General features: G+C 40.4%; 1 protein-coding gene and 1 long non-coding RNA gene across 2 annotated transcripts in view; one reads left to right on the plus strand and one right to left on the minus strand.

The window, feature by feature from the left end:
* Positions 1-9,477, plus strand: part of LOC129451665 (uncharacterized) — a 197,740-nt gene that overhangs the window by 80,573 nt on the left and 107,690 nt on the right. The window lies entirely within an intron of this gene.
* LOC129451648 (titin) overlaps positions 1-9,477 on the minus strand; it is a 142,767-nt gene that overhangs the window by 17,017 nt on the left and 116,273 nt on the right. Inside the window, 15 exon segments of the mRNA XM_073854671.1 lie at positions 24-329; positions 430-732; positions 830-2,896; positions 2,982-3,281; positions 3,393-3,677; positions 3,783-4,076; positions 4,161-5,927; positions 6,029-6,334; positions 6,461-6,763; positions 6,908-7,207; positions 7,315-7,602; positions 7,695-7,991; positions 8,082-8,384; positions 8,467-9,054; positions 9,162-9,458. Coding sequence (XP_073710772.1) covers positions 24-329; positions 430-732; positions 830-2,896; positions 2,982-3,281; positions 3,393-3,677; positions 3,783-4,076; positions 4,161-5,927; positions 6,029-6,334; positions 6,461-6,763; positions 6,908-7,207; positions 7,315-7,602; positions 7,695-7,991; positions 8,082-8,384; positions 8,467-9,054; positions 9,162-9,458 — 8,004 coding nt within the window.

Below are 9,477 nucleotides of genomic sequence, written 5' to 3' on the forward strand. Positions count from 1 at the left end.
AATAATACATGTATAATACGTACTGTACTCTGCTTTGCAGGTCACAGGCCCTGTGGAAACGGATGGCGTGCTGAAAACTCCGTTAGCATTTTTGGCAATGACACGGAATTCATATTCCTCTCCTTCTCCCAGTGCAGTGACAGTGAAATTTGTGTCAGTAACATTAGTGTAGTTGCACTTAAGCCAGCGACCTTCTCCAGTGAGACTATATGGCTTTCGCTCAACAATGTAGCCTGTGATTGGGCTTCCACCATCATTAAGAGGTGCAGACCATTTGACTGAGACTGTTGATCTTGATACAGCTGTAACTTCTGGTTTTCCTGGAGGATCTATGCATATGTATTGTCAAAAACTCATATTAGTAATTGTTTGAAAAATACCAAAAACCTAATATGCAACGGATTCATTATGGTATGTGATTATACGTACCAACTGGGTTTTGTGCCACTGCTCTTTTTGATGCTTCACTTGCTTTGCTGAGGCCAGCGCTATTCATTGCATAGACCCTGAACTGGTATTCAAGACCTTCAACAAGGCCTTCAACCCTGTAGTGGCATTCAAAGCATGGTATCTTGTTTTCTCTCACCCAGAGAATTGTATTACGTTCTTTCTTTTCAATCCAGTATCCAGAGACCTTGCTGCCACCATCATGGTATGGTTCCTCCCAACGAATGCTCATGCTGTTGGCAGTTACAGAAAACACTTCTGGCCTTGTTGGAGCCCCTGAAGGAACTGTGTAAAAAATCGTGTAATAGAATTTAGCATGTTACATGTAAGAAATTTCATTTAGAATTTTAACAATGCCAATATAAAATTGGCTAATACATACCAAATGGATGCTCTGCAACAATTGTCTCAGATTCTGTTGGTTTGCTTACACCAAATCGGTTTTCAGAACAGACACGGAAAGTGTACTGCATGTACTTAGTCAGATGTGAAATAAGGATTGTAGTGCGCTTTACACTTGAGTTAACAAGCTGCCAGGCAGTGGAGCCAGACTCACGCTTCTCAACAATGTAGTTTGTAATGTCTGTTCCACCATCATCCTCAGGTGGATTCCATGTCAGTACGCATGACTCTGATGTAATAGAGGAGATCTCAATAGGGCCCTCTGGAGGACTTGGTCTGCCAATGACATTGACATTAACAGTAAAAGTCTTTGATCCAGTGACGTTTTCAAGAGTAAGGAAATATCTTCCTCCATCACCCCTCATGCTTTCTTTAACAGTGAGAGTGGTTCTGTTTTTGGTGGTTTTAATTGATACCCTATCAGTTTCTTTTAGCCTCATTTCCTCAAGCTTCCAGGTTACCTTCGGAGCAGGTCTGCCACTAATTGGAACATCAATCTCAAATGTGTCACCGATCTTCTTAGTAATAAGTTGGTTGGTGATGCCACTGAGATCGGCAGTGGGTTCAATGCGTGGCTCTTTAATGATGACCGAGGATAATACTTCTCTTGGCATGCTAAACCCAGCATCGTTGCAAGCCTTGACACGGAATTTATACTCAGAGTTCTCAATAAGGCCTTCAACTACAAAGGTTAGATTTTTCGTTGTGCCACAAGCAAACCATTTACCTGTACCTTTAGCCTTTGACTCAACACGATAGCCTGTGACACGGCTTCCTCCATCATGCTCTGGCTTGAGCCAGGCCAAGGTTGCTGTTGTGTCTGTGGTATCAATTATATCAACTCTCTTAGGTGGAGCAGGTTCAGCTGTGGCAATAATTGGTTCAGGCATTTCGTACACTTCACCAATACCATACTGATTTTCAGCCATGACTTTAAAGAAATAAGGCACACTTTCAAGGAGATTAGAGATACACAATTTTGTTTCCGTGGTTTTGGGGGCTGCCTCTGTCCATGTACGACGACTGGCCTCGCGCTTCTCAACAATGTAATGATGAACACGTGCACCGCCATCATTCAGAGGAGGATCCCACACAAGAGTGAGAGCTCCCTTTGATACTTCCTCGATAAAGATAGGCCCTGGCATTCCTGGTGTGTCCAACACTTTAACTGTAACAGTGATAGATTTACTGCCACTGCTGTTCTCAAGAGTGAGAGTGTATTTTCCAGTATCATTTCTTGAGCAGTTCTCCAGCGTTAAAGCTGTGAATGTTTCAGTGGTGGTGATATCTGCCATAACACCGAGTTCTCCATCTACTTTTGTCCAGGAAGCTGTGGGCGCTGGTTTTCCCTTAAAGGCAATACGGAGACAAACACTTCCCCCACTTTTCACAATATGTGTCTGTTGGAAGGATGCATCAATATCAATTTCTGGGGCCAACAGTCTATCTACTGCTTGTACTGGCTCAGGTATCTCTCTGGGTTTACCCTTTCCAACAGAGTTGACTGCACAAATTCGGAACTTGTACTGTGCACCAGTTTCCAAACCAGTGACAGTGTATTTAGTAATAGGACAAAGATCATCATTGACTCTAAGCCATGCCTCTTCAGATCCCTTGCACATCTCAACAATGTAGCCATGGACTTCCATACCACCATCATGGGCAGGTCTGGTCCACTCCAAGCTAACAGATGTATTTGTACTGTCCTTGACATTTACAATAGATGGGGCATCTGGTTCTTCAGTAGGCTCTGCACATTTAATTGGTATTGAAATGTTACTTGGATCTCCAATTCCAGCATCATTTACTGCATACACACGGAATTCATACTCCACATTCTCAGTGAGATGAGTCACTCTGTGTGCGGCCTCAACAATGGGTTTTCTTGTTAAGACCTTCAACCAACGACCAGTCTTCTTTTCACGTCTTTCCACAATGTAATATTTAATTGGGTTTCCACCATCATGTGTTGGAGGAGCCCAGCTGATTGTGATACTCTCTCCATCAACATCTGTTGCATCAGGAGTTCCAGGAGAATCTGGAACAGCTGTTGGTGAAAAAGAAATGTTTTACAGTATTTGTACTATACATCATTTAAACAAAAAAGTATTATAAGTTATTAATTATCTTACTGTATTGCATCTGTGCAATCACAGGGGCTGATTCCAGATGTCTACTAACACCAATCTTATTGACTGCAGAAACACGGAACTGATACTCATTGGTCTTCATCAGCTTGGTTGCAGTGTATGTGCAATTCAAGCACTCATCTGTAACAAGTGCCCATGAAAGTTTAGAGGTTTCACGCTTCTCAACAATGTAATGCGTAATATTAGAACAGCCATCATTCTCCGGTGGATTCCATGAAAGTGTCACTTTGCCTTCAGTTATATCTGAGAACATGATTGGTCCCACAGGTTCTCCAGGTGTATCTAAAATACAGAAACAGCAGAAGGGTAGGTCAACAATATGGATCTCAAGAAAAATTTAGATTTTTTAGATGGGGTAAATAGATAGGAGGGATGAGTGACAAAATATATTACCAAAAACTTCAACTTTCATTGCTTCCTTCTTAGTTCCTACGGAATTTGTGGCTTCCACGGTATAAATGCCACGGTGACTACGGTCAGCATCTCTGATAAACAGAGTGCTTGACCCAGTAATTGTTGTGATGTCAACCATTTTCTTTGTTAATTCAGTACCATCTCTGAACCAGGTAACCTTTGGTGTTGGTCTTCCAGTAATTGTTACTTTGAGTCTAATGTTTTCCCCAGCTTTAAGAGAGACTCCCTCAAAGTACTCCTGGCCAAACTCAATGTTTGGAGCAACTGAAAGAGACAATATTATATATTTAAATGTACAGACCAGAACTGCACACACTGTATAATGTTGACCACAAAATTATTGAAACATTATAAATTATGTCTACTTACAGCTCTCATCTCTTATTACTACATATCCAGATGACTGAGAGGGTGGGCTCACTGTACCAATAGCATTTCTTGCTATGACTCTAAACTCGTAGCGTTCACCGCAAGTAAGACCAGTCACTGTATATTCTGTGTCTGTAACATCTGAAAAATTGCTCTTAAACCACCGCTCCTGGTTCTGCCGCTTCTCCACATCGTACGCAACAATTTTGCTTCCGCCATCTCGCTTGGGTGCTTCCCACTTGAGTTTTACAGAGTCACTTGTCACATCGACGTAGTCAGGGGTTTCAGGAGGATCTGAAATTAAGATACAAGCATTTAGAGACTATAATAATCAGATTTTGTACATATCAGTAAAAATACAATTGTAGCTGAACGTACCAACTGGAGAAACGGCCATAACAGGTTTGCTTGCATCACTCATGCGGCTGTGTCCAGAATCATTTTGTGCATAGACTCTGAACTGATACTCCAGACCTTCAATAAGACCAAGAACCCTGTACTCCCTTTTTTTCACCAAGACTGTGTTGACCTTTTGCCACATTATGCTGTTCTTCTCCTTCTTTTCAACATGGAACCCAAGGACTGGACAACCTCCATCAAAAATGGGTTTATCCCACTGAAGAGTCATGCCATCGTTTGTGATATTGTAAACTACTGGCCGACCTGGTGCGCCTGGTGGTCGGAACTCATGCTTGGCAATGACATTTTGGGAAACTAAAGGTTCACTTACACCATATCTGTTTTCTGCACAGACTCTGAACTGATATTGGGTTCCCTTGATCAGATTAGGTACCTTAAATGATGTTCCAGTCACATTTGAACAAGCCAACTTCCAATCTGTCTGAGAGGTGTCACGTTTTTCCACTGCATAGCAAATTATTTTTCCTCCACCATCATCATTTGGTTCATCCCAAGATATTGTTATACTTTCTGCTCTGACCTCATCCAGACGGATGGGTCCGATAGGTTTAGCTGGTGGTCCAAGAGTAATTACTTGAATATGGAATGATCTTCTGAAGAATGTGTTGTCAAGAGTAAGTGTGTATTTACCACCATTCTCTTTCTCCACATTCTTTATCATTAAAGTTGCCTTGTTTTCACTCTTCTTAAATCGAATTCTGTCACTCTCTTTGAGTGGCAAGTTGTCCTTTAACCAAATAATAGCTGGTCTTGGTTTACCTCTATATGGCAATTCAATGTGAACATTGTGTCCTAAGCGCACACTGATTTGTCCATCAGGATAATCATCAAGGTTTGCTTCTGGTGCAATAATGTAGTCCTTCACTTTAATTGGTCCAATTTCAACAAAGTCACTATTACCCTTTTCATTAATTGAACAAACTCTGAAAAACATTTCAGTGAGTTCCTTAAGTTTTGTAATTTCATGTTCACAGTGTTTGTTTGTGCCAGCAGGTGACCATTCATCTTGACCTTGTAGTTTCTTTTCAATTATGTAGTCTGTAATAATGCTACCACCATCATACTCTGGTTTGTTCCATTGTAGTGTTACTGACGTTTTTGTGGAATCTTTCATTGCAAGGTCTTTGACTGGACCTGGTGTCTCAGTGGCTTTAATTGGCTCTGCTGTTTCACACGGATCCCCAATTCCATTTTCATTTTCTGCTAATACACGGAAGAAGTATGATGTCTTCTCAGAGAGTTCCTCAATGGCATATGTGGTCTCTGTACATTTATTTGTCACACAAGCATATGTGCGCTTTGATGCATCTCTCTTCTCTACAACATAATTGGTGATTTCTGCTCCACCATCCTGTAGAGGAGGCTCCCAACAAAGTGTAACATTTCCACGAGTAACGTCTTTCAAGGCCAAATTTCTACAAGCAGCTGGGGTGTCCTGTACTTTAACAGACACTGTCAGTGACTTTGGTTCTCCTACACCATTTGATATGTGAATGGTATATTTGCCAGTGTCGTTTCGAGTTACTTGTGAAATAAGGAGACACGATGAAGTGTTTGTGTTGTGAATGTCATATTTAGGATCATTATCAATGTTTTGGTCTTCTTTCTTCCAAGAGACACTTGGAGCAGGTCTGCCTTTAAGTGGGACCATAATTTCAATATCTTTACCAGCTTTCACAATGTAGTGAGTTCTCATTGCAACATCAGTATCAACCTGGGCTTCCTCTGCAAAAGTGGAGATATTATGTTTATACAGTTGTTACAGATAGAAAGTATTATTATAGAATATACAAAGAATGCACAAATATTTCAAGATTAATACATACCAAGAATATCCTTGGCTTGGACTGATTCTTCCATTTCTATTGGGTCTCCACGACCAGCACAATTGACAGCAGATACACGGAAGTAGTAGTCAACATCTGGTTTAAGACCTGAAGCAACATACTCTGTAGTTCTAACTTCTCCCTTGTGGCTAATCACTGTCCATTCCCCTTCTTGACCAATTTTTTTCTCTACAACATAGCTGAGGATTTCACTGCCTCCATCACATTCTGGTTTTGACCACGCAAGTGTGATTGATGTTTTAGTTGAGTCAACAACTTTCAGCTTAGTTGGTTCATATGGTGGGTCTTGGGAATTTACAAAAAAGATACAAGATAGTACAATAAATTATACAAACTATATGTCAAAACACCGTAACTCTAAATGAAATATAAATATACAACTTTTGAAAAAAATGATGTGACAATACATACCAACTGGATCAGCAGCTTTGTAGAAATCAGAAAGATCTGAGTGTGGACCTTCCCCAGCTTTATTAATTGCACAAACACGGTACTGATATTCATTTCCTTCTGTAAGATGATGGACCTTCGCTTTGGTGTCCTTAATGGGGTCTTTGTACACCTTTACCCAACGTAGACTCTTCTTATCACGTCTTTCTAAATAGTAACCTGTGACCATGCTACCACCATCAACACCAGGTACATCCCAAACAATCTGCATTGATGTTCTGGTGATATCTGTTGCTGTTGGTGTACAAGGCTGTCCTGGTGTCACTGAAAAGATAGCAGTGATTTAAGGAACAGTGCAGGTGTTTAATTACACAGTTTTTACACAAAAATAATTATCATTCATATATATTTAATCAAAACTTTACAATATACATATATACTGTTTTTTTACATTTAGACTTTCCTTACCGAATGCATTTTTGGCAATAACATGGTCAGACTCCAGAGGTTCTCCAGCTCCAAATTTATTAACGCCTCTGACACGGAAGACGTATTCATTTCCTCTGCCCAACTTCTGTGCAGTGACCATACGTTGTTCTGTTGCTTCAGAGACTGTGGACCACACTACTCTACTTGTCTCACGTTTTTCTACAATGTAATGAGTTACTTTGGCACCTCCTTCATCAACCACTGGCTCCCATGCAAGTATTATCTTGTCAGCAGTGACTAATTTGAATTCGATTAGTCCAGCTGGAGGTCCAGGTTTGTCTGTTTATGAAATGAACAACATGAGCCATTAGAATGGCTTAAATTAAGGGGTGAAACGTTCATAAAATTTTGATTTATGAGAGACAAAGAGACCAATGATTACAAACCTAGAATCTGTATTCTAATGGAAGCAGACGCTGTGCCAAACACATTCCTGATTTTGATCTCATACGTTCCAGTATTAAGACGAGTGGAATCCTTAATAAGGATGGCGGATGAATCAGTTGTGTTCTCAATTGACAGCTGTGCACTTGACACTAATTCCTTTCCGTCTTTAAGCCATTCAATGGTTGGCAATGGTTTAGCAGTTATTCCCACTTTAATCTTAATTGATGCACCAGCTTTGTATTGCACAACATCCAAGTACTCTGGAGGAAGGTCAATAACTGGTGCACCTGAACAATAAAAAGTGTGTTATAATCTGGATGGAGTATTGTTCTGCATATTAAAACCCAGATATTCAGCAATATAGAAACAAAAGACTTACCTGAAATATCAACACAAGTTGCTGGACCCGCAATCAGTGATGGGTTGCTCACAGAACCAACTGCATTCTTGGCAAAGACCCTGAATTCATATGACTGATCCTGTGTCAAGCCTGACGCAGTAAAGTTAGTATCAATGACATTGGTAAAGTTTGCCTTTGTCCATCTGCCATTTGGAGCGTCTCTTCGCTCAACCATGTACCCGGTGATTTTACTTCCACCATCAAATGGAGGTTTCTGCCAAACAAGGCTAACTGAATTTTTGGTAACCTCGGAAATTCTCACATTTGCAGGTGGTTCTAAAATAAAAGACAAGGATTTGATATTCAATTAATAATCCAGAAAACCAGGTATCATAAAATGTTGATTCTTCTATTATTTGAACTTACCACAGGCATCAATGGCTAGTACTTCTTCAGAAGTTTTGCTGAACTTTCCAATACCAGCTGCATTTTGTGCAGCTACCTTGAACTCATAAATCATTCCAGAACATATATTTGACACTCTAATTTGAGTTGCAGAGATTGCTGTTTTGTTCACTGTCTGCCAAAGAATGCTGCTTCTTTCTTTCATTTGAACATGGTATCCAAAGACAGGGCTTCCTCCATCAATTACTGGCTCATTCCAGCATACAGTGAGGCTTTCCCTTGACACAAGGGCAGCCCATGGTGATGATGGTGGTCCAGGAACAGCTGAAACACAAAAAACAATTAGATTTAACAAAAATGCATACAACTATAAACAATTACAAATGACGTACTATGAAGTACTCACTGTATGGAAGCTTCACTATAACTGACTGAGAATCAATGTGGTCGCTGATGCCGAAGCGATTCTCAGCTTTTATCCTGAATTGGTATCCTTCTCCCTTTGTAAGTTTGGTCACTTTAATAGCATTTCTGGCGACTGTAGATGTCACTTCTGTCCATGCTGGGGTACTTGTTTCACGTTTAAGAACAACATAGTTTGTGACAGGAGTGCCACCATCATACAAAGGTGGGAGCCATTTAAGACACAAGCTTGTCTCTCCCACATCACTAACTTCAATGGGACCAACCGGAGGACCTGGTCTATCAAGGACAAGGATGTTTACAAACATCTTGGTTGTTCCACTTGTGTTTGAGGCAACAATGTCATATCTTCCAGCATCACTTGCAATACTTTCCTTTAGGTTGATATTTAGACTTTCAGGGGTTACTTCAAAGCTAAATCGCTTTCCACATTTAACTGGAACATTACTTCTTGTCATTGTGACTTTTGGCATTGGTTTGCCAAACAGAGGAAGCTCAAACTTAAGATTTGATCCTGCTCTCACATAAACAGTGTTGTGGGGGAAATTCTTCATGTCAAACTCTGGGGCATCTGTTAACAGTCAGAAAAAACAAAGTGCAAAATAAGTCATAATAATAAGTCAAATATAGAATATATTAAACATGGAATAGAAATGAATGGAATGAATAAACACCTACCCAGCTGATCTTTCACAACCACAGGAATTATCATTTCTTTTGGCTCACTGAGTCCAGCGTGATTCTCAGCACGAACTCTAAAGAAGTATTCTCTATTTTCTCTCAGGCTCTTAACTGTGTGGGTATTAGTTTTAACGACAGCACATTTCACCCACTTCTGCTGGCCCTTTTCAAGGGCATCAATTAGGTAACTGGTAATGCGGCTTCCACCGTCATGCTCTGGTTTTGACCATGCAATGGTCACACTATCCTTTGTGACAGCAGTAACACCAAGTCTAGAAGGTGGACTTGGTTTTTCTGTGGGTATAAAGTTAAA

The sequence above is a fragment of the Misgurnus anguillicaudatus genome, chromosome 17 (assembly GCF_027580225.2).
Source record: "Misgurnus anguillicaudatus chromosome 17, ASM2758022v2, whole genome shotgun sequence".
Lineage (NCBI taxonomy): Eukaryota > Metazoa > Chordata > Actinopteri > Cypriniformes > Cobitidae > Misgurnus > Misgurnus anguillicaudatus.